Consider the following 25,472-nt stretch of genomic DNA (forward strand, 5'->3'; position numbering starts at 1 on the left):
TGCATTCTAAGTGTTTGATAACAAATAGTATGTGATATAACAGTTATTGGATCCTTAATGTTTGAACATTTGCTTAAAATTAAAACCAACATTAAGTATGTATGTACGATAATGAGAATGATCTGCTGACTTGACTGTCTATTCGATTGTTTTGGTATTTAAAGTTGATTTAATCTGCTGATAAAAGTTTGAGAAAGATATAGCTTTACTTAGGGTTTTTAGTAGTGTTGTATTCAAGACCCCACTAAGTGAAACCAAGACATAACCGGGACCGAAGCACTCCGAGACCAAGACTAAGACATTTTGGGATCGAGACCGAATCAAGACCAAGACCAAGGCAGGGCGAGACCGAGACCAGACCATAAATATCTCAGAAAAATCATCATCTTGTGTGCAGGGGGCGTGTCACTCACTTAGACAGTAACACTGGGAAGGTTGCGGCTGTAACCAGGGTATGAAAATCAAATCATGAATGACTTGACACATTTTAGTTCTTTTAGAAAGAGGTGTTTTCCTTCTTATCCCAGTAATGATGTGGAAAAAATAGCCTATCAGTGGTGGTCTTGATTTAAAATCCCCGTAGTCCAAGACCTAGACAAGACAAAGTCAAAGACAAGACTGAGTCAAAATGGTTTTGATGCCGAGACAAGACCGAGACCTTCCAAAAGTTGTCTTGAGACCAGTCTTGATTTAAAATCCGGAGTCCGCGCAGCCCAATACCGAGATAAGACATATTAAAAATGCTTTTGAATCCGAGACGAGACTGTGACCTTCAAAAAGTGGTCTCGACACCGTTCTTGAGACCAATATCGATTCGGAGTACTTCAACACTAACTTTTAGAATAAATTTTGAAAAATAACACAATTATTCCACATTACTGCAATTTTCCACTATTTGATTAAATATTTCTCTTCTTCAGGGTCTGAAAAATATGGGCCTGGATTTGTAAATATCTTCTCCTTTTTCTTTTCCTTGGAGACCATTCAGTATAGACAGGTTTTTGTATTACAAGTTATCACTGTGCCCCCCTGGTACACAGTGTCACACACTCATACAAAAACCTTTGTCCAATACAGTTTGTGGTAAGTGTTATGTACCTTATCTCCGTCCCACTTCTTGCAGTCTAACCCAGATTTAATTGAATAACACTTTGGCGCCAGTTTATTTTTATTCTACCTTTTGAACCTTATAGTTTCAGATTTCTTTAAAAAAAAAAAAAAATTAATCACAACTTCACTTCACACATTTACCTTACTTCTAGCTTTGCTTGTTGTGGAACCAGGAAGGTGATGTTTTTGGCACTCCGTCAAATTCACACCGATTGTATTGAAATTTGGTCCAGGTACTAAGGGTGCACCGAGAAAGTCCATTGGTGATGGGCAAAAAAAGTGCAAACATTACAACACATAAGAACTCTATCACAACAAAACATCACAACAAAAATGCAACATATGGAAGAGACACCTGACCAGCAAAAACAAAACCCCAACAGTAAAAGAACAAAAACAAAAGCCAGACCAACATTAGAATTTGAGCAGCGTAATAACTCATAACTCAGGCAACACATGACTTCTTACCTGAAACAAATATCCAAATATGCAAGAGCTGCACGTTTTGTTATGCATTAACTAGCAAGTTTTTGCATGCTAAAATGTTGAACTAAAAGACACACTAAACAAACGCTTTCCAGAGCTGGATCTATGTGTGCTGACCGTAGCTGCTGAGGAAGATGAATCTCCTCTGTTAATCACACTTGCACATTTGGCACAGTTATTCTGTGCTTTGTGCATATGACAACAAAATACTTTGTCTCGTTAATTATCATCATTTATTCAGTGGCTTACAAACTTGGACAGTGGCCTCGGCTGCTTTTGTGAATGTCTTCCTCCGTTCAGTGTACAACAGTTTCTTTATGTAGCAGGAAGCTGTCTGACCATCTGGTTTCATTTTCATCTCCTTGGAAAGACGTTTTTGTCATTGGATTTATCACTGTGGCCGTCATATCACACTGTGATATAACACCATACAAAAAACTACACTCTGTACACTGGCTGTCACAGCACAGAAATGCTTTAACTTTAAGTTTTAACTTTTTTTACATTATGATTTAAAAAGGGATCAGCAGGTTGAAATATCCCAGTGAACTGTTTTTGATAAATAATTGTAAAAGTGGAAAAAGAGCAAAAAAAACAAATGTATTAAACTTAAATGTGTAGAGGGCTAAAACCACGGACAAAAGACGCTCATCCTTTTGTGAATAACATTATTGCTCTGGCATACTTTGCATGTTTGGCAGTTGGTTTGTAAATTCCCCCTTTCTCTTTTCATTTTTTTTATAAATTTTGTCATAGGGTTATCTTATTCTTGCGGAAGAATTGCCCAAGGAAATGTGCCTGGCCTTGATTTATGAATACCTTCTCCTTTTCTGCAGACAAGGTGTCTGTGTGCTTCTGTTTAGTTGAGAATAGGTTTTTGTACGACTACATATCACTGTGGCTCCCACTCCATACACGTTGCTTCATACTCGTACAAAAACCTTAGCCTCATAGGGTGCATGGTTTGTAATGTTTGTACGGGAGTATCTACTTTACGACGGTTCCTTTTTATGTTAAACCACAACATTATGATAGAAATTTACACTTTCACACGTGCATTTGTCTAAGAACACATTATTGTCAATTTTTCCTGAGAGTAGATTTGTTAGATTCGTGTAGGCTTCAGAATGAAGTGTCACCTACGTACTTGTTTGTGTGACAGCATTTTATGAGTCTCTCTGCTGATGGAGGTTTTTGTCATTGGGTGTATCACTGTGGCTGCTGCTATATAGTACACTGTGAAATAGCTCCATACAAAAACTGCACTCTGCACACTGGATATCCCGTCAACCAATTCTAGCAATTTAACAGTAGAACTTTTCACATTTAAACAAGATAAGCGCATTCTGCAAATGTTTTATTGAATCAGTTTTAACTTTTAATATCACAACCTGCTTTGGGTCCCTGTCTAAAATTCATCGAATTCCATTAAACAGAATCATGACAATGAGCTGTAAAATAATCGAACAGAAGCAGGAACCACTAACCGGTAGGACAATGTAAAGATCACTCAAATAAAGCGTTAACACTCACAAAGAAGATTAAATATGAATATAGGTTTAAAAAAGTTGTGCACACAGGATAAATCCAAATTAAGGTCTGGTACGTTGAGTTGTTAGGTTTTTGTCACAGGGTGTATCACTGTGGTTGTTATAATGCACTGTGATATGACTCAGTTCAAAAACTCCACCCTGCAGACTCACTTTCTCCATATACACCATGCACATTTTCTTCTGTTCTAGTTTTTAAATTTCATCATATGTTATCACTTACCTTAAGCATCATTTAGCTGTTCATTTAGACTTGTAAGGATATATTTCTTCTTTTTTTCCTTCTGTAGGATGACTGTATTTTGCTGAAGCCAAAACCTCTCAGGGTTATATATGGTCTTTAAATACATCATTCTTTTTACAAGAAAAAGACTGTTTGTGTCTGTTGAGAGGTTTTTGTATTGGTGTGAAACACTGTGGCCCCCCGTGTACACAGTGAAACACCACAACACAAAAACCTTCAAGACACAGGGTGGCTGCCTCATCCTTTACTGCAGTACACAAAGCAACCGCTCTGGTTCTAATCATTCAGATAATGCAAAACTATTATAAGGATTTGTATTACCACTGTGGTTTTCATTAAATTACATTTCTCAATGTTAGGGATAACTATTTAATTCTGGACGTTAAAACTGCCAGAGAATGAAACGTGATCAGTTCTTATCATAGTGAATATCTGCGCACTATTTTGCCAGCAAAGACACATGGATTTTATCCCTGAAAACTGAAAAATAGATGGATAGATGGATATGCGAACACCTCCTTAAAATACACCAGAAAACTGAAATTATTAGGAAAGATAATTGAACTAAGTCAATTATTAATGAAGAGTCAAGTAGTTTAAAAAGAACAGCAAAATAATTGATCAAATCTTTTTTTAACCTGAGAATGTGACTGTGCACACACTAAAGTATTTTCATAAAACTAAAATTAAACATGTTAGGTGATTGAAAATTGATACATGAAACACACCTACATGGGGGAACAGAATATAATAAAAAGTAAAGACATACAACATGAATGCTTTATTTTCACAGCAATTTACGCAGTGGCACAGGGTCTGTAGAAAACCAAGGATTATATCGCAGGGCAATGTATTAAACTGAATTAGATTTAATAACTGACATATGCTGACTTTGATTGGTCAATGGAAGGTCAAGTCAGAGCAAAATCTTCTACATAAACACTTATGTTATGTAATAAGATAACACAAGATATACTTGGGCAAATTTTCCTTGGACTCCATCCAATTGAGAAAAAGTTATATTGAACAATTACACAGAATAAAAAAATCTGCAACTACAGGCAGTTTGCAGTAGACGAGGGACAATAAACAATTTAACAGAAATTAAATTCAGTGTATAAGCTTGTCCACACACATTTTATCACATGCACAGAGTATGGCAGTTTAAAGATTAGTATTTTAGTGATGTTGAGCCGGTAAGTCTACTATTGCCACAGGTTCTGCATATTACACTATCCTTCTGTCAACATATTGTCTTTCTGAAACGCTCCCTAAAGCATGTTTGCACTGTCATAATTAGCAGTAACATTTTACTAAAGCTTCTGTTTGCCAATCTGATCTAATTTTTGATTTATCTGGAGCTTTGCTGACTGTACAATTAATTGGATTCATATGGATTAAACTTCTATATTTAGTAATGTTATAGTGTGTAACACTGTTTCTTAGCCCCAACTTACACCAATAACTACAGTGACTAGAGTACATGACAAAGTATTTCCATACCTAAGAGACCTCTCAGTTTTCTAATGAAAATGTTAAAATGTTATAGATAGTAGAAATAGATCGCTTAACATATTAAAAAAATAAAAAAATAGAGGAGTGAGCAATTCTCTGCTTGTTTAATCTAATATTTCAAACTTCAATGTGTTCATTTTCTTAAAGCCTGTTTTTTAAGGAGATTCATCAAGAAAAAGGTGGACCCTAACTTTTATCAAAAGCTGAATATTTTACAACACAGACGAGTCGAGTTGCTGCAGTTCAGTTTGGAATATTTTCTTGCTCAGTGCCTTCTGCCTTAACTGCTTTTTGCACAATAAGCTGTCTTTTTAATGATTTTATACTTACTATAAAGTCCCATGAATGTGTCAAATCTAAAAATGTTATAAGAACTCACATAGTGGTGGTTTGAATACCTTTTACCTTTTTAGGTTAACTGCATCAAGACAACAGATCATTTTATGCGTTTGTCACTAGATGGCAGTCTTCGCTTACTTCAACTTCAACTTTATAAGGCAGCATGCATGTGAAGCATCACAGCAACAGCTGCCAGAATAATCTCCCCAAACCCATCCTAACAGAACTCAACAACAGGGGCCATAACACGGACATCACATATCCACTAAACACCAACCTCAACCCACTTCCCTCGGGTCGGAGGTACAGAGCACTGAGGTGCAGAACGGCTTGCCTTTGGAAAAGCTTGATCCCTGCTGTTAAAGATGCCCTGAACAAAAGGCCTCACTGAACAAGCCAGAGTGTGAACTTTTGATTGCTGTTTGACATTGTTTGTTTTGTGTAGAAACTGTTCTTTGGTTGAAATTGTCTGTTGGACAGAAACCGTGCTGTGAAAAGGATAAAGTCTGAAGTCTCTAAAATGTTCCCTTTTATTTCAACAAGCTGACATTATTGCACACTTCTTTTCAAGTCAAACTCTTCATCAACTTGCTTTAATAAAGAATTTTTGAAGTTAATAAACAAAAGATGACACATTACACATGAAGAAAATGACTGGTAAATAAAGGGAGAATGATGAATAGAAATGTAGAAATGGCTTGGAGGTCATTTTATCAACCAATTCTTCATAACCCTGTGTTTAGCAATCAGAGATTAGTAAAGGAATTTGTTAAGAAGAAAATGAAAGTTTTGTCAGTTAATGTTATCTCATGTTACCAGCCTTAAACTAAATTACTTTTTTTTTTGTAGATTGCATCCTTGTTCGGTTTTCAAAAAGAATGTAAGAAGATAAATTAGCAACTAAAAGAGAAAGAAACAATAAGAAGAGATAAAAAACAATGAGGGTTGATATAAGCTATAAGCGCTTTTACACCGCAGGTCACACCTACACATTCACACACTGATGCTACTGATGTCCATCAGTAACTAATCCCATTCATACACATTCACACACCACCAACGAAGCAGCGACTTGGTGTTAAGTGTCTTTCCCAGGGACACATCAGACATGTAGCTGCAGGAGCTGGTGATCGAACCCCCCACCTTCTGGTTCAGAGACGATCGACTCGACCAAATGAGCCACAGCCGCCAACACTTTTCTGTAGAGTTGTGCTGGTGGGCGGTGTCTACAGTGTGCATGTTTGCCTCTTCATGCTTGGATACAAACTGGTTTGTAAATGTATGCAGTGGCATACGAGTCTCTCACTTGAGGAAGTTTATTTGTAGCTCAGACAGTTTCTACAAAGTTTCAGTGGCACAGGTGTGGTCCCAGAGGTGCACAGAGAAGGGGGAAGTGACTCTCTAAAGATGATATTTTTAGCAAGGCCAGGAAACTAGAAAACCCTTCTGAGCTTAACTGATAAAAGACATTTGCAAAGATCGACTTGATGCAGAGTTATTTTTGATGTTCTTCGATTCCTCAAAAGCTTTTCAACACAGGCCCACCATCATTTATAGTCAAGGCCGCCCATAATGAGGGGAAAAGGGAAAGCTTTCTGGGGCCTAGCTGCACTGGTGGACCTATTATGGTTAGGTAAAACATTGTCCATCCTCATTTTAAGCAATAAGTACCATTTATTTGAACTAAAATACTCAACATTACTTATTGACACAACAAAATTAGACATTTTATTTTGTGTTGCCTGTATCAAAATGCTATCCCCCTATTCTTAAAGTGGGATGGTTTTTTTAAAAAGGCGCATGAGATATATATATTTTTTTTATATATAATTGTTTATTTGAATCAGGGACAGTGTACAAAAAAAAACATTAGTTTCAGAAGAGAAGAGATGCTTTGTACCAGATTTAGCTAGCTAGCTAATTTCCATCTGTTGTCTCTGGGCAGATGATGGAAACAGCAAAATACAAATCAACCAGTCACACACACACACACACACAGACACACACACACACACACACACACACACACACACACACACACACACACACACATTTCATAAGAGAGAAGAAAGACATAGAACAATTTGCAGATATTAAAACATTATGTACAAGTTTCCCTGAAATGTAAAGACATGAAAACCATGGATTTAGGTTACAGAAAATACACTTTAATAGAATGTTTAAACATCATGTATTACATTTTTGAAATTACAATATACAGTAGTTTGTGGATTATGTTCATGCTTTTAAAACTAGATGAAAAAGAAATACCAAAAATCACAAATGTACTTGTCTGTGTTGTGCATCCGTTCCATCCCTTATTGACTCCTTATCTGAAAAATAAAGGAAAACAATATTAAAAAATACATTCATTTAACTTGTCAATGACACATTGCTGAACAGTGGCGTGATTTGAAAAGTCTGCTGCTTGTGCAAGAATATGATTCATTTACGGCGTTTTTACGTTTCCTTGGTGATATTTTCTTGAATAAAAGTTCATATTAGACATACAAAGCATTTTAAAACAGACCTTATGGTCACTACAGACAGACGCAGTAGTGCCTTGAGCCTAGCAACAGTGAGCGCCGTGAGAGCTCAGTGAGAGAAGCTCTGAAATTGAGGTTGTGAACGCTGCCAGAACAAATAAAATAGGCGTTAATGGACACAGGCTTTTTTTGCATTTTAAAGTAATCTACCTTTGAATTAGGTCAATCAACCACATTCAATTCTCCACTCAGAAGGTAAACTTCACAGCCTTTTTTTTTTTTTTTAACATGTCAAATTTCCTTTAGCTTAACGGGTAGATTCATTTGAAATACATCTGAACCAGAAGGGTTTGTAATCCATCACATGTACAAATAGATTCATCTAACTTTCACGTCCATGTCTCTAAATGTGTAGTGTCTTTTCATATCCTGCACATTCTGGTCTGTGAAGATCTGAAGAAGTTTTTACACCCGCAGAAAAAATGATGCTCATGAGTTTGTAAGTAGTATTTATATCGCTTACATCACTGACATTGATTTCATACCTTCCAATGATAGTAAAACTATAATACAACATACTGTATAAGTCGGTAAAACTAATGTGCAGAAAAAGCCTTTACCTTGACTAGGCTGATTATCATGCTATAGAAGAGAGAGGCTATGAAGAGGAATATGAAAGAGGCGGCTGTGGACCACAAGCTGCTGAACTCATCCTCTTCAACGGCATCATGTATGTAGTATTCACCCCCACTCACTTTTGACTCTGAAGGAAAATATAAGAGGTGGTTAGATGAGAGGTGTCTGTGTGTGTGTCTGTGTATCTTAACATAGTCTTTGTACGTTATGGAATAGTGCATATACACTAGTGTTTCTCTCTCTTTGACATGTTATATGGTTGCTGTTTTGTGCTTGTTCTTCAATTTGTTTGATGTTATAATTCATTCATGAATATGTAACAAACTTTTTCTCAATGCAACATTTATTCGAAACACTCAGCACACATATCAGGCTGTTAGATCACTTGACAAAGACAGATTAAAACACCATTTTATGACAAACAGAACAAAATTGAGACATGGATGTTGTTTTTTTACAATGACAGACACTGGTGACATCACAGGGTGCGCGTTTTAACATCACATGGTTTGCAAACACAGACAGCAGAACACATGAGCACTAAAAAAACAACATTTAGAGCTAAGTCTTCTGTATGTCACATTCTAAGGAGTTACCCTGGGCCTTAGACACTGGCTGTGGATTCATGGAACTATTGCTGCCAGCAGGCCAGACGTTGCACGTGTACGTGTGGTTGTTCCACTTGTCCTTGGTTGTGTAGTAAATACTTGTTACTGAGTAGCCTTGTTGGGTCTTCTGAGGTGGGAAGTTAATGCCATCAACATAGTTTCCAGTCTTTTGTCCGATGTACTCAGACCAGGCGATGTAGTAATCCTGCTGTTCAAGACTGGAGACCAGGCACACTAGAGTGACCTCGTTTCCTTTGCTGATTTCCTCCTCTGGGAGGACGTGGACGGTCACTTTTGTTTTCTTCCAATCTGAAAGAGACATTTGATTTAGAGAAGGACGTTCATTTACAGGATTTATATTCACGTGTAAGTAACATACTGTACCTCCTTTATGGACAGTCAGGTCTTGAATTACTGGTGTCATATTGTCTCTCATGGCAGAACATCTCACTTTGTTGACTGTCTGCCACTCTGAGAGACGCCGAGTCAACGTGCTGATTTTGCTGTGTTGACCATTTCCGGAATTTTCCGTCAAAGTAATGCCATCAGACACATTGTGTTCATTAATTTGCCAAGTTATTCTCATGTCGTTTACAACACTACTGTCTTGTCCAGAAACGATACAGTCCAACTTTGCCTGGTTGTTGTTGAACAATTCTTTGGGACTTGGTTGGTTAAGGGCCAATGTGACAGCAGCTACAAAAAAAGAGAGTTAGAGGAATTCATCTCGTATCACCTTGATACTGTATTATTGTTTACAGTTTAGTTGTAGTAAATAAACAGCAGCATTATGATAGGATTGTATTAGACTTGTACCTTTTGAGGCCTTCTTCATATATGTTGTGCCTTTGTGTGTCACCTCACATGTGTACACGGCTTTACTGTCCCAGTCTGTGTTCCTCACATTCAGAACACTGACAGCTGAAAATGTGTTCCTGAATGATTTGGGGGGCCAAGTAGTGAAGCCAGTTTCTTCTATTTCATTTTTCTTCCATTTTACTGTCAATTTTTCGGGGTAAAAATCATCAATTGAACACATCAGAGCCCAAATGTCTTCTCTTGGCACTGATACCAACGTTAACTTTGGAGGGAGTGTGTTGTCTTTTCAATTTGTAGGTGGGAAAGGGAGGAGAGAGGGAAATATTTTTAGACTTCATCAGAAATACATTATATTAGAATCTTGGGGCTAAATGTAAAACTTAAATAAATAAATGCTAAAAACAAGAAAATGTATATGGATGAAGTAAAAGGTTAAAAATCACCTCCTTGCAAGTTGACACTTTGGGATCCTCCAGGATACGTCATAGAACAGTTAAAAGATTTCCTTGAACCCCAGTCAGATTTGGATACTCGGGCCAGACTAAGACCTGTGAATTTGTTGTCATTGACAGTTGCAGGATGTTGTACAGAAGTTAAACTGGTCCCGCTGGCATCCGTCCACTGGAAAGTACTCTTTGGGATGAAGTCATGAGCCAGACAACCAACAGTGATTTGATTTCCAGTCCCAGAGCCGCATTGAACCACAGGGAACAGAGTCGGTGCAGTTCCTTTAGAAAAGATTTTATAAAGCCAAATTAATAGAAATTACTGATTATTATCACAACTGCCTTTTTTAAATGTAAACAAAATAGATTTTATATTTTAATGACAGAATTACAAAAGGCAGACCCAAAGTGCTCTATGTTAGATCAATCAATCAAATAGTCAGAGTGAGGGGGAATGAGCTGCTGACCCTCCGCTTCCCAACCAAAGTCCCTACAGACTGAGCTACTGCCCGCCCCTATCTCATAACTATCTCATTGTTTTACATTATTTTGATGTTTTGTTTTAAGCGGCAATTTTTCCCCCCAATATTTTATTTATTCAGTCTATAAAGTATTAAAAAATAATTTCCCATCTTTATTAAAACTCACATAATCGTGGATACCAGATTGTCTTTAATAGACGGAAAATGGAGGTATTATGAATTTTTACCTTTATGAAAAAATGTTTGAATAATATATTTTTTTAAAAATTATACTTAATAAAGAATCTGATTAAATAAAAATGTAAATAAAGTTGATTCCAGAAATCCTCACACCTTTCAACTTTTTGAATTTATTTAGCCAGCTTGCACAGTAAACAAATATAAGACAATATTTTGAAAACAATATGAGAAAATCTAACATACATCTTATTTTTGTTTGTCTGGTCTACACAAGTCAACGGATTGGAGGTGAACATACTAATGAAAGAACCTCACATAAGCAAAACCTTAAGATGTCATGATAATAATATAATTTGTATATATAATGTATTAAATGAGTATTTAGAATATTTATGTAAGCCTATTGTTTAATAGTTGCCAATTTGTGGGAGAAAGTTATTTTATGAGCTATGCTCTCAATATCAACGATCAACAATTTAATCTTCATTGTGAAAATAAAGTCTCATGAAGGTAAATTTTCCTGCAATTTACTTTATATTTATTTCATACTGTCACAGAGACCTCCTATTGAAACACAGAAAACTTAAATATATCTCAGCTCAACGGTAGTCTTACCTCTCATCACACAGTATGAGGTCTTGTGAATATCCACAAAATAAAAAGTTGGTGAATATTAATGTGGGGAAAACATTCTGAGGTCCTCACCAGCAGCAGTTAAAATCCAGACAAAGTCATGTTTACTTAAAACCCTGTCCTGCAGAGAGTTGTAATGCCAAGAAAGCCGTTTTCTAATGCTTTCAAGGAAACAGCTGCATTACCAACCAACTGTCTCTGCTTTCTGATTCTGCTATTTGTAAACCTAAACATTACGACCGGGTCCAACTTCTCAAGCATCAAAAATCAGTTAAAAAAAAGATAAATATAGTAATCACTAAAAAGGTTTTAAAGTGACTTACCTGAATTAATGGTGACTGCAGTCCCTTGACCCCAGTAGTCAAAGGCATCACAGTGATACATCTCAACTCAATGCTTCAACAAAAACCTGAAGAACCAGAAAAACACCTTATTAAAGGTTTGAAAACCACCAAGTCCTGATCTGTAGGAAACTCTAGTGTCCCCCTATAAGCGTATGTTCATGTTGAGTCTTTGACTCTTTTTAAAGTTGAGATTTACTAAGAATAACATTTACATACATGAACTACCTACGACTTCAAACTACTAAATAAACAACTTTTACCTAAAAATCTGCTTATAAAAACCATTACACATTAGTTTCCTTATAGTTCAATGTGAGATATTTTGTCCAGTCCCCTTTTGTCCATCTTTAAAATAGGATAGTTTAAGATTGTTGCTCTCAGGTTTTTGTACAGCTGTATATCACAGTGCCCACCCCAAATAACACCGTGATAAAGCCTCATACAAAAACTAAACACTGTTTCCTGTATGGAGCATCAGGAAACGTTTATTATTAGCAGTGGGTAACAATCACACTGAACTTAAATTCTATAATTTTCTTCATCTTGTAATTGATAATTTGTCATAATGAATCATTGTGATACTTTGGCTTATGTATGCATATTAATCTGAATATTTGAGAAACAAGAATTCAGATGATGGTAAATAGAAGATGATGCCTATTCATCTATTATCTATGATAATCCTCAAACTAAAGCATCACAATCTTTTATTTTAGGAATCTATTGTTAAAAATATATTTTATTTTCTAAATATCAAAACAAATGATCAAACATTTTGTAATGAGAATTAAAAATGTAATAAGTTTGCAAGTTAATTTAATACGTTTGCATGGACCATAAGTCAATTGGAGGGATCAGTCATGAGTATGGCAGCTGTGGCTTAGTGGTAGAGTAGGCTGTCTCTGAACTGAAAGGTCGGGGTTTGATCCCCAGCTCCTGCAGCTACATAGCCTATGTGTCCTTGGGCAAGACATTTTAACCCTGAGTTGCTACTGCTGCTTCTTCGGTGTGTGAATGTGTATGAATGGATGAGTTAATACTGATGGTCACTTTACATAGCAGCCTCTACCATCAGTGTGTGATGTGTATGAATGGATGAGTTAATACTGATGGTCACTTTACATAGCAGCCTCTACCATCAGTGTGTGAATGTGTATGAATGGATGAGTTAATACTGATGGTCACTTTACATAGCAGCCTCTACCATCAGTGTGTGATGTGTATGAATGGATGAGTTAATACTGATGGTCTCTTTACATAGCAGCCTCTACCATCAGTGTGTGATGTGTATGTGTGACCTTGGGTGTAAAAGCACTAGTAGTCAGAAGACTATACAAATGCTATACAAGCTCAAGTCCATTTACCATTCTCCATTTCCTAGTGTTGGAACTATTCCTACTTCAATTTGTATCTGTGGAGGATAACTTGCGGTCAGGGCATGGTGTTTAAAAAAAAGAGTGAATCTAAACAAAAACTGTTGTTTTTTTGTTTGTTTTTTACATAACTTTCAGTGAGTCATTAGTCAGTCACAGTAACATCTGCAGCAGTTTTTGTACAGCTGTCTGACTTCCTGTATCACTGTGGGGCTCTGGCACAATAATAAACAGCAGAGTCTTCAGCTGTCAGGCTGTTCATGTGCAGATACACCTGGTCCACATCGTTGTCTCTTGAAATGGTGAAGCGATTCTTGACTGACGTGGAATAATATTTCTTGCTTCCACTCGGAGCAGAAATGTGGGACACCCACTCCAGTCCTTTTCCTTCAGCCTGTCTGATCCAGCTGATATCAGCGCTGGAATCTGATATTCCTGTGTACGTACAGGTGAGTTTGTGGGATTCTCCAGGACTTTTTACCACCGGTTCAGACTCAGTCAGAGTCTGACTGCGCACCACTGTGGAGAAAAACAGACTGATCAGAACAGAGCCACACACAAACCCTGACACATACAAAGACAAGGCTATATATGTGTGTGTATTTACCAGAAACTGATAGCATGAGAAACGTTAAACACTACATTACAATAAAGTCATTGTAAAAATGTGTGTAAAGCTGGTTGTTGGATTGGTGTATCCTCAAGTTGCAGGGAGATTAAAAGCAATGGAAAAGGGGAACATTTGCATTGCCACACCTCACATATCTAAAAATGAAAAGCATGAAGATTCAACGTCAGTTTCAACATCATTTGACTGGTGCAGTCTGAACCAGACGTTGCTTCCTCTTCTCTAGATCCTTGCTTGTGTTGTACGTACTCTCTGATGTTTGTTGCTTTGGAAAAAAACATGATTGAAATGTAGATTCTGCTTCATCTCTCTACACTAGATGTGTTTTTAAATGAATGGAGTTTTCAAGGCTGGTTAGACACGAAGAACATAAAATGAGTTGATCCTGTACTCTGTGTCAGATTTGTAACAATCAGTTTGGGAAAACATGCAAACATATTTTCATCTGAAAGGATTGTGAAAGTCTTTTTACCTCAACAAATATGTGTTGAGTGGATTGGGAAAGCATTATTGATATTTAGAGATTTTAGAGATTACTTGAGGATGTTGACTCTGAAACTTTCACTGTTTACCTCATTTTAGGAGATTTTCCTTCATCTCTGCTAGCTTAAATTGACAGTGAAGAACTTTTCATTTGTGTTTGATATTTGTCAACGCTGCATGGCTTCTCTTTATGCTGATCTTGTCCCGTGCTGGAGAAAAGTTGTATTGTCTGATAAAATAAATCCTCCTGCTGTCTTTTAACCATCAAAAGATCGCTCATGAATCATTTGTGTGGAGTTTGGCAGAGTGCTGTATATCGTCTTTCCTGACAAACACCCTGCGGTGAAAGAGATTACAAAGAATAAAAAAACTAACAATCTTCTTCCAGATCATCTCATTTGCTTTTGTAGGATGTTGTTAGGAATATTACTTTTAGTCCGTTCAATAACAAGCTAAAGAAACTGCTCACAGGAACTGGAAATAAATTCCATCCGTGACCAGGCAGTAAAAGAGAAAAGAAGAATATGAGACCTGATTGAATGCAATTATTCATATAAGTTTAATCATATATACACCTATATTACACATAATTTGCATTGTAACCATAAGTCAGTATTATCTGTTGTGGTTGTTGTGATTGTTCGTAGGACCTGAGCAATAAGTGATTTTCGGGGCCGATACAGATATCATTATTAGGAAGAGAAAAAAAACTGGTACTGATATATTGGCCGATATCTTTCTTAAATGTATTTTCTGTTTGTAGAGCTGGATAGATCATATAGATATATACGAATGTATTTTGTTTATACCTCAAATGCAGTGATAACACTTGTGGAAAAGATATTTCAAGAAGACAAGATGCTCACTGAACTGAAAAGTAACTGTGCATGGACGTGCATCACTTGACTCTCTGGAGTAATAATGCTTGTTGTAATCCAAAGAACGCCCTCTGCTGGTGAAAGAGAACTGATAGTGTAATACAATGACACTCAACTAAAAGGCGATTTGACTGGTGAATAACTGTAGTGATATCGACACATATATGCAGTAACTTTAGCCAATACCAATAGTAAATGTCTTTATATCTATTTTTAATAGTAAACAAAATATCGGCCGACATTATTGGCTGGCTGATTCATCTATTGGGCTCTAATTATTTATTTTACTTTCTCTGCCCAGCCAGGATTCTTCCGATCTTGCCACTATTGCCAAATGTTGCCAACTGCTTGCTTACACTGGATTTCACACTTGCACTATGATTTATGTTGGGTCTGTTTAAATACCGTAATTAAGTGAACACTGTAGACTTGTCTCATGTCCTCTTTTTCTTGGTACATCAAATCAATAACTCTTAGTATGATGGTATGAAAAAACAGATATGATTGAGACCACACTGCTGATTCTCTGTGGAGGTTTTTGTGCAGCTGCTCCACTGTCCTCACTCACTGTGTCTTGACGAGCACAGAAGTAAACAGCAGAATCTGCTGCTGTCAGTGTCTGGATCTGGAGGAACTGAGTGCTGCTGGGCACATCTTCTGTCATACTGAAGCGACTTTGAAAGGAGCTTGCATAGCTAGCAGAATTGCTGCCAGCATCCATCCTCCCAATCCACTCCAGAGCTCTCCCTGGTTTCTGTCTGATCCAGTGGATATAGTAGCTCGTCATGTCAAACCCAGATATGATACATGACATCTTCACTGTCTCTCCAGGTCTTTTCACCTCAGAGGGAGACTGCTCCAGTCTGATCTCACTCCAAACTCCTGTTGTCATAGAAATATTGATCATTATCAACAAAACTTGAAAAAAAGGTTTGACATTTACACAAAGTATTAAAGCAGGATGGATTGTCTCACCATGAATAGTAACTACAAGTAATAAACTCCAGATACTACTTTTACCCATTCCTCTGTTCAGTGCTGTCTGATCTCAGATTTTCAAAAGTGTTCAGAACTGTCTGATTGATCTGCCACAAGTTACTGACGGTGTGTTTATAAGAGAGGACGAGTTTGCATAGACCTCCCTCTACAGGTTCAAAAGAGAAACTGTGACTGATACATTTCCATAAGAAGAGAATCTCTTCAGCAACAGAACAAACTCTAAAATATCACAGTCATGTTTTTTCCCTAAATGATAATCTCTTACTTTTCATCTTGATATGAAAAAGGGGATATTGTAGCTTGTGTGTTTGAGATTGGAAGCTATATTGTTAATGTAGATATGTTATCAGATGATATTTTCTACCTGATTCCATGAGCACTGAATTAAATGTTTCCCCAAGCATTTCTTGGGATCACAATACACAACTTTAATCTATAAATATTCAGGAAAAATCAAGCTTCTCTACATTTTTTTCTGTACTGATGTCAGCTGCAGTGGAAGTCTGATTGGGTTTATAGCACGCTATTCTTCCTCATGTACAGGTAAAACAAAAATCCTCTATTGTTCTGTGAATACATAAAGATTCCTCACATCATACTTATCAGATTGTGTTGTCTTTATAAAGTCAACATTATGTGTGGTTGCACTGCATTGCTCTGGATTAGTTGTGCTGGTCTTTTGGTGATTTGTGACAGTGGAGCGTTCACAGACTCAGTAATACACAGCTGAGTGAGTCGGCAGGACGCAGTTTTGTCAGTTCATACAACAATAAGAGGGGAGCACATGCCTTCACACACAAACCTGTATCTGCCCTCTCAAACTTTAAGGACCCAGCATTGAGAAAGAAAAGGCTATAGTTTTATTTGTCTGTTCATTTATTTGGTTTTCATTTGTTGTTGTTTAACGTTTGGTTTAAAAGTCCTTTCCAGGATCCTTGGTGAAGATTTAAGAGGTCTGGATGTTTGTGGGTATTGATTTTTCGTCCAAGTGGTGAAGCCTACAGTAATTACAAACCTAGAAATTATTCTGACAGGGAAAGTATGTCTGTGCTTTATTCCTGTTGAGTATCCTTTTAAAATGTAATTCAATAAAATGAAGAACTGCTGATATACTTCTGGTTGACATTAGCAGTGTAAGAGAGAGGAGCAGTAAACCAATCCATTTAATGTAGAGAGAGTAATAACTCCTACATCAGGTTTATCATTTTCTCATTACTTTGTAGCCGAATCAGCTTTTGGTTTTGGAATCAGTCACTCCATCTTGCTCTGAGTCTGTATGTTAAGGAGTATATCCCTGATTCTGAATAGAACAAGCTCCATAGGTCCACTAGACATAAATAGCAAAGGATTCTGTGAAGTTATTTAACACATCCCAGACAGTGAGGTTACTGATGTAATGTGAAATGCTACTTTGACTGTTTTTGTACAGCATTACTTTCTCCTGTGTCACTGTGGGGGCTGCCTGGCACAATAATAAACAGCAGAATCTTCAGTCTTCAGACTGTTCATCTGCAGATACACCTGCTGTCTGCTGTTGTCTCTTGAGGCGGTGAACCGGCCTTTAACTGACTGAGAGTAGTATTTTCTGTCATTATCATTCTCAACCCAGGCGATCCACTCCAGTCCTTTTCCAGGAGCCTGTCTGACCCAGTTCATATTGTAGCTGCTGAATGTGAATCCAGAGGCTGAACAGGTCAGTCTGTGGGATTCTCCCGGCCTTTTAACCACTGCTTCAGATTCTGTCAGAGTCTGAGCTTTAACACCTGGAAAGAAAAACAAGAAGGCAGTTGGTTAGTTTGAAAGGTTGAACGATGGATTGACTCAAGCAGTAAGATGTTTACCTGCCCAGCAGACAGTAAAAAGCAGCAGTCCTGTCCTATAGTGCATCATGTTCAACTGTGTGTCCACTGTTCTCTGTTGTCCTCTCTGCTCTCACATAAGTAGAGGAGGAACACATCAGAGATTTACATTGACTCCTCCTCACATGGACTGAATTAACTTGGGTCTCAGTTTCTGTCTGGTTGAATTTGATAATTTCACTAGTAAACAAATTTAACATGTTTACCTGTTGTCATGGTGATGTTAATCTGTGTTTATATAATTTAGCCAAATAAAAGGGTATAACAATGAGATAGGCAGTGTTGTTGTGGAATCACCAAATCTGGAGTATGAGTCGAAGAAACAGAGTCACGTCAGAGTCATGTCCCCGTTAACTGAGTTACTTTTCTGGATGAATCCTTGATAGATGTCTGCACAATTTGTGTTTCCTTTTTTGGCATCCTTACAGAGACAATATTCACATGCAGGTGAACACTCGTGCCAGCACATGCTTGAAAGTGAATACATTTTAGAACCAAAAAAATCAACAGTCTTTTTCAATCAATAAATATGAGACATTTTCTCAAATTCCAAGTCTGAATGCAGTCAATGCTGAAGTCAGGTTTGAATCACCAGTGCTTGTTTTCAAGTCGAGTCACAGTCCAGGACGTGATACTGAAACACTGGAGATTGGATTTTTTGTAAACGTCAAGACATTTTGATAAATCTTTTTTTCAATGTATTTAATGTCACAAAGTAGTTTTACTGTCAGCTAAATTCTGACGAGAGAGAAACACAAGTTTAGACGTCACCAGCTTCAATGAAGTGACAGCCTGCAGGTCACAAAGCTTTTTATTATTGTCTCTATGATTTAAAACCAACAGTTAGGATGAACCCACCGAATCAACTGCTGCTGAATGTTTCCTTCTTGTGATTGAGCTTTAAGAGACTTTGTCACAATGCTCTGCCATTATATGTTTGATCTTTTATCGCCCTCTGTTGGCCTTTGTAAAAATGCATTTCGTCAGGTTTTATTTTTCTTCTGGCCTCTTTTATCAGTGGGTAAATCTCACACAGTAATACACAGCAGTCTATTTGTTCTTTTGGTTGCATCACTGCTTAAAGCCCCAACATGATCTTTTCTGCAGGTCGTCTAAACATGCTCATTCTGCAGCAGAGTTACTCTGACCCACCCCTCCCTATACGTATAACACTCTCTGTGAGTGATGCCTCTTCATTTATGGTGTGCTTTGGGTTTGCACAAGTGTTTTTTTCTTTTTTACCAGGCTGGTGTCTATGGTAATTATTACTAGGATGAAATCATTGTTGTGTAAACATGGCCTATTATCACTATTTTGTTTTAAGTGTGTGCGCAGAAAATGAAAATCCTCGGAGCGTTGATATTTAAAATGTCTCTTGAATACATAATTTTAATAGGTGTTAAAATCTCCCTTTTTATTAATCAAGGAGAGACAGACACATTCCCTGTATAGTCAGATCCATTAAATATCTGATGTTTTCACACTACTTGAATAAAATGTGGAAGAATACCAGAGATGCATTATTTTTTTCACATCAAACTGAAGCTTATTCTATAAATAAAAAACACAGAGAGAGTACTGTTTGACACGTTGAGTTTTTGTACAGCGATACTTCCTCCTGTGTCACTGTGGGTCTCTGGCACAATAATAAACAGCAGAATCTTCAGTCTTCAGACTGTTCATCTGCAGATACACCTGCTGTCTGCTGTTGTCTCTTGAGGCGGTGAACCGGCCTGTAACTGACTGAGAGTAGTATTTTCTGTCATTATCACTCTCAACCCAGGCGATCCACTCCAGTCCTTTTCCAGGAGCCTGTCTGACCCAGTTCATATCATAGCTGCTCATTGTAAACCCATAGGCATAACAGGTCAGTCTGTGGGATTCTCCAGGCCTTTTAACCACTGGTGCAGATTGTGTCAGAGTCTGACCATCAACACCTGAAGAGACAGAAAAGAAAACCATCAGATGTGACACTTTCAGAACACTTTTTAGAGTAAAGATGAGTGATGATCATCACCTGCCCAGCAGACAGTAAAAAGCAGCAGTCCTGTCCTATAGTCCATCATGTTCAACTGTGTGTCCACTGTTCTCTGTCGTCCTCTCTGCTCTCACATAAGTAGAGGAGGAACACATCAGAGATTTGCATTGACTCCTCCTCAGAGAGAAATAACATTTGACTTCTGTCTTGGATACTTTAAGTTGAAAGGTCATCAGTTGTATCATGCCAGTAGAGTGAAATCAGAGATTAACTTGATAATAGGAAAAGTTTTATTATTATTTTTCTTATAGCTAATCAATGATGCAGGAGTCGGAACATCCGTCATATAGATGTGATTTAAGTCTTCAAGATTTGACATTTTCTAAATCTCAGTACACCATGAATACCTGTTGTGTTTTATTAAAAGTCACACAGATGAACTCTGTTACCTTGGATCAAACAAAAGCTGCAGTGAAACTTAAACATTTGTCATTCTCTCTGCAGTCTGTTTCCCAAAGGTGTAAGACAATGAGGTTGACCTGTCCTCTCATGGATGATCTTTTCATCTCATACTACCAAAAGGATTAGGAATCTTTATGCATCAGTTTCTCATTTTATTGCCATGTACACTACACTAACTATTGACTGTTTGTGTCACTGAACTTTTGATATGATCATTATTGGTGTGAGGGCTCCTCCTCTGGTGGCTTCATGTTACTGGTGTTCAGGCTCTGAGGGGTTTTTGTTCAGCTCTACTGATGGGTTGTGTCACTGTGGCTCTCTGGCACAGTAATACACTGCAGTGTCTGCAGGCTGCATATTCAGTCCGTTCAGAGTCATTCTGTTGCTGGAAGAGTCTAAGTCGATACTGAACTGGTTCTTCAGTGAATCTTTGTTGCGTGTTGTGGATCCAACTCTTTGACCGATCCACTCCAGTCCTTTCCCTGCAGGCTGTCTGATCCAGGCTGTCCAGTAGCCGCTAACAGAATAAGAGACCTGACAGGTGATGGTCAGACTCTGACCTGGCTGCACAGTCATAGAGGCTGGCTGTGTCAACTGTTCACACTTCACACCTGTTAAAAAGAGAACATGTTTAGTAAGAAATGATCAAGTTAAACTGCAGAAGAAGAACTGTTGACTTTGACAGATGCAGACAGACTCACATCCAGCTGCCAGCAGCAGCAGCAGAGCTACAGAAAACATGGTTGATGTTGAAAGTGACGTGCTGTGAACTCCACTGACGGCCTGATGGGAAGTTTTTATAGCTGAGTAACAAGGAAGCTCACTGAGTTTGCATACAATCAAACATATGAAGCATCAATGATGGTCTGACTGGAGCCAATAGAAGAGTCTGTTCACTGTTTTTATATCTGCAGAGTGAAAAGATGACTGGAAATCATCTCTTTCTTTACATATGATAACAGATATAATATATGTGATCGTACTGTAGGATCAGATTGATTGAAAGTGTTTACTAATAACTGGTTTCATTCATTTTAGGATTAATCTTATCAAAGAGAGCAGCAACAATCAATAAATAGGTGATAAGGAAATGCTTTTAGAAAGAGCTTTTCTGCTCTTATGTTAATTCATATTGTGTGGATGTGATTATATATAATTACTCATTAATAATGTTGGTGTACTATCTTCATAACATGTGGAATATTTTAAATCTTTAACTGTTTCGTCCACGTGTTGATCTCTACTGTATGCTTGGAGTTCAAAACAAATGTAGACACAGTTTCTCCAAACAGATACAAAGAATTTAATCAGCTGCATTGAATAAAAACAGAAGTAGTGTTTTGCAAAGTCTGCAAACATTACTACCAAGGAAAAAAGGTTTAATTATGTAGGTCGAAACAGAATTTTCATCTCTTCCAGTAGATAACAGTATCAATGCTGATAAATATGAGTGTTCCCCGTGATGGTGGTAAATAGAGGAAGTAGTTTTTGTACGACTCTCCTGCTCTTGTCTCTCACTGTGTGTCTCTGGCACAATAATACACTGCAGTGTCTGCAGTCTGCAGACTGTTCATCTGAAGATAGAGTTTACTGCTGGAGTCATCTCTGGAGATGGTGAATCTGCCCCGGACTGACGAGGAGTAATACATATAAGAACTGGATGGGTAAATATAAGCAATCCACTCCAGTCCTTTTCCAGGAGCCTGTCTGACCCAGCTCATATGGTGGTTGCTGAATGTGAATCCAGAGGCTGAACAGGTCAGTCTGTGGGATTCTCCAGGCCTTTTAACCACTGGTTCAGATTGTGTCAGAGTCTGACCATCAACACCTGAAGAGACAGAAAAGAAAACCATCAGATGTGACACTTTCAGAACACTTTTTAGAGTAAAGATGAGTGATGATCATCACCTGCCCAGCAGACAGTAAAAAGCAGCAGTCCTGTCCTATAGTCCATCATGTTCAACTGTGTGTCCACTGTTCTCTGTCGTCCTCTCTGCTCTCACATAAGTAGAGGAGGAACACATCAGAGATTTACATTGACTCCTCCTCAGATAGAGAAGAAAATAATTTCATTTGGATATCACTTCTTTACTTTTGGAATTAAATTCTAAACACAAGTGTCCTTTTAAGTTGTTAATTGTTTGTTTATTTTTTTCAGTATCTCAACTCAGGCAGCCAATCAGTAAGAACACAAAGCAGAATAACACACAGCTCTACTTTTTAACAGTTAGGGAACATAAAGTAACATGTATGTGTCTTCTGTTCTCAACATTCACGGAGGATTTTGTCACATGGGCTCAGGGTATCAGAGAACAACAGTGGTATTAAAATCTCATTTTCTTATAGTTTGATAGAATAAGATCTCCATAGAGGAAGCTAAAGACCTCTGGTTCAGTTACTAATGTGAATGTGATCCTGATAATTGTGAGTTATTCTGTTGAAAACAAAGGTATTTTCATAATGTGTTACAGCTTTTTTTCTCCTTACTGTAAAAGTGAACTGGTGTTTAATATGTATAATAATAATTATAATACATTTAATTTATTTGATTTACAGAGTCGCATTTAAAGAAAAACACTTTTAAACAATGTTACAAAAAGAAACATTAGCAATTTAAAGCAGTGTTTATAATGTTTCTATCAGTGATTTGAATTGTGGCAGGTCAGTAAAGTCTCAGGTGTGTTTGAGGAGAGAGATCCAGAGAGAGAGGGGCAGCAATGGAAAAGGCTCTGTTCCCCTGGTTCACTGCTTGGTGTTAATCATTATTGGTGTGAGGGCTCCTCCTCTGGTGGCTTCATGTTACTGGTGTTCAGGCTCTGAGGGGTTTTTGTTCAGCTCTACTGATGGGTTGTGTCACTGTGGGTCTCTGGCACAGTAATACACTGCAGTGTCTGCAGGCTGCATATTCAGTCCGTTTAGAGTCGCTGTGTTTCTGGAGGAGTCTAAGTCGATACTGAACTGGTTCTTCAGTGAATCTTTGTAGAGTGTGGTGGATCCAACTCCGCTACCGATCCACTCCAGTCCTTTCCCTGCAGGCTGTCTGATCCAGGCTGTAGCATAGCTGCTAACAGAATAAGAGACCTGACAGGTGATGGTCAGACTCTGACCTGGCTGCACAGTCACAGAGGCTGGCTGTGTCAACTGTTCACACTTCACACCTGTTAAAAAGAGAACATGTTTAGTAAGAAATGATCAAGTTAAACTGCAGAAGAAGAACTGTTGACTTTGACAGATGCAGACAGACTCACATCCAGCTGCCAGCAGCAGCAGCAGAGCTACAGAAAACATGGTTGATGTTGAAAGTGACGTGCTGTGAACTCCACTGACGGCCTGATGGGAAGTTTTTATAGCTGAGTAACAAGGAAGCTCACTGAGTTTGCATACAATCAAACATATGAAGCATCAATGATGGTCTGACTGGAGCCAATAGAAGAGTCTGTTCACTGTTTTTATATCTGCAGAGTGAAAAGATGACTGGAAATCATCTCTTTCTTTACATATGATAACAGATATAATATATGTGATCGTACTGTAGGATCAGATTGGTTGAAAGTGTTTACTAATAACTGGTTTCATTCATTTTAGGATTAATCTTATCAAAGAGAGCAGCAACAATCAATAAATAGGTTATAAGGAAATGCTATTAGAAAGAGCTTTTCTACTCTTCTTATGTTAATTCATATTGTGTGGATGTGATTATATATAATTACTCATTAATAATGTTGGTGTACTATTTTCATATCATGTTGAATATTTTAAATCTTTACATGTTTCGTCCACGTGTTGATCTCTACTGTATGCTTGGAGTTCAAAACAAATGTAGACACAGTTTCTCCAAACAGATACAAAGAATTGAATCAGCTGTATTGAATAAAAACAGAAGTAGTGTTTTGCAAAGTCTGCAAACATTACTACCAAGGAAAAAAGTTTTAATTATGTAAGTGGAAACTGAATTTTCATCTCTTCCAGTAGATAATGTGATAGGTGTAATTTATTTGAAATAACTGATAAGTTATAAATAACTTCATGGCGAAATAAATATGATTTTAGTGACATAAAACAGCGAATTCTTGTACAAAATGTCATAAAACAATTGTAGAAGTTCATTTAAGGTTAATAATTTGTAAAATATATCAGTGTTAAAACAGATTCAGTCTGAAGGATTTAAAACACTTTAAAAATGAGTTTTTTGTTAAAAACCTTTGAAACAAACAGATATGCCAAGATTTATGAATCTGTCATTTACCTGTAATGTCTATCAAGAGATAATGCATGTGATTGATTAGTTATGCCTGCCGAGGCCGGAAGGGGGAGCTCTCAGCTGCGATGCCTCATTCTGCATGACGCTGACAGAGGAAGCGTCGTGTCTTGAGTCCATTTATTCATTTGACCCTTTTTCAGGTAAAAAGATAATATATATCTGTGTTATCTACAAAGTATGTTTCTAGAGATGTTTTCGTGTTTATTGTTTATTGTAGGAACTTACAGAAAGATTGATGTTTAAAACGTTGTATTTACATTTTATGAAAGTTCAGTGAGACACTAAGCTAGGTTAGCTCCGTGTTGTATGCATAGACTGTAAAAATAATGGACGGGACAAGGTCCCCGGTCTAGTGAAGCTTTTATTTTTAGAGCTCCCCCTGCTGACTGGCTGCAGTATATGTCATAAACCCCGCCTCCTCAATGATAACAGACGGGATGTGGGTCAAACTGTAAAGCTAAAATACTCACACATAAGTCACATAATTTTTTTCCAAACCTAAACTCTGCTGTGATCATTAGTTATTATCACCCTACATTGTGTTCAAGTGCTCATTTTTCTGTGAAGTTTGTTTTAAATAAGTTATTTGAGGTTGAAAAACGGGATTTTACGTCATATTTGACGATGATTGACAGCCGCCGATCTTGCGTAGCTCTCTTTGTGAATAGCAAAA

At 37.5% G+C, this 25,472-nt stretch overlaps 1 protein-coding gene and 5 gene segments (V, D, J or C); all 6 read right to left on the minus strand.

Moving 5' to 3' along the window:
* Positions 1-7,390: 7,390 nt before the first annotated feature.
* On the minus strand, positions 7,391-12,322 carry ighd (immunoglobulin heavy constant delta). Its single transcript, XM_061065256.1, has 8 exons — positions 12,139-12,322; positions 11,858-11,943; positions 10,237-10,521; positions 9,791-10,075; positions 9,359-9,670; positions 8,963-9,283; positions 8,351-8,493; positions 7,391-7,577 (listed from the first exon to the last, which is right to left on the minus strand). Exons 2-8 carry the CDS (start codon positions 11,916-11,918, stop codon positions 7,563-7,565), a joined length of 1,422 nt encoding a protein of 473 aa, XP_060921239.1. The 5' UTR covers positions 11,919-11,943; positions 12,139-12,322; the 3' UTR covers positions 7,391-7,562.
* A 1,031-nt stretch (positions 12,323-13,353) lies between these two features.
* LOC132995329 (immunoglobulin heavy variable 3-48-like) lies at positions 13,354-13,965 on the minus strand. The segment is given in 2 exon segments: positions 13,354-13,770; positions 13,859-13,965. Coding segments are annotated over 2 exon segments (333 nt in total).
* A 3,694-nt stretch (positions 13,966-17,659) lies between these two features.
* Positions 17,660-18,129, minus strand: LOC132995304 (immunoglobulin heavy variable 3-30-3-like). The segment is given in 2 exon segments: positions 17,660-18,002; positions 18,081-18,129. Coding segments are annotated over 2 exon segments (366 nt in total).
* Positions 18,130-19,721: 1,592 nt separating this feature from the next.
* LOC132954403 (immunoglobulin heavy variable 3-30-3-like) lies at positions 19,722-20,244 on the minus strand. The segment is given in 2 exon segments: positions 19,722-20,035; positions 20,211-20,244. Coding segments are annotated over 2 exon segments (348 nt in total).
* A 509-nt stretch (positions 20,245-20,753) lies between these two features.
* Positions 20,754-21,439, minus strand: LOC132995327 (Ig heavy chain V region XIG14-like). The segment is given in 2 exon segments: positions 20,754-21,149; positions 21,240-21,439. Coding segments are annotated over 2 exon segments (345 nt in total).
* Positions 21,440-23,150: 1,711 nt separating this feature from the next.
* Positions 23,151-23,969, minus strand: LOC132995315 (immunoglobulin heavy variable 3-23-like). The segment is given in 2 exon segments: positions 23,151-23,696; positions 23,787-23,969. Coding segments are annotated over 2 exon segments (345 nt in total).
* Between the last annotated feature and the right edge of the window lie 1,503 nt (positions 23,970-25,472).

Source organism: Labrus mixtus, chromosome 20 (assembly GCF_963584025.1).
Source record: "Labrus mixtus chromosome 20, fLabMix1.1, whole genome shotgun sequence".
Taxonomy (NCBI): Eukaryota; Metazoa; Chordata; class Actinopteri; order Labriformes; family Labridae; genus Labrus; species Labrus mixtus.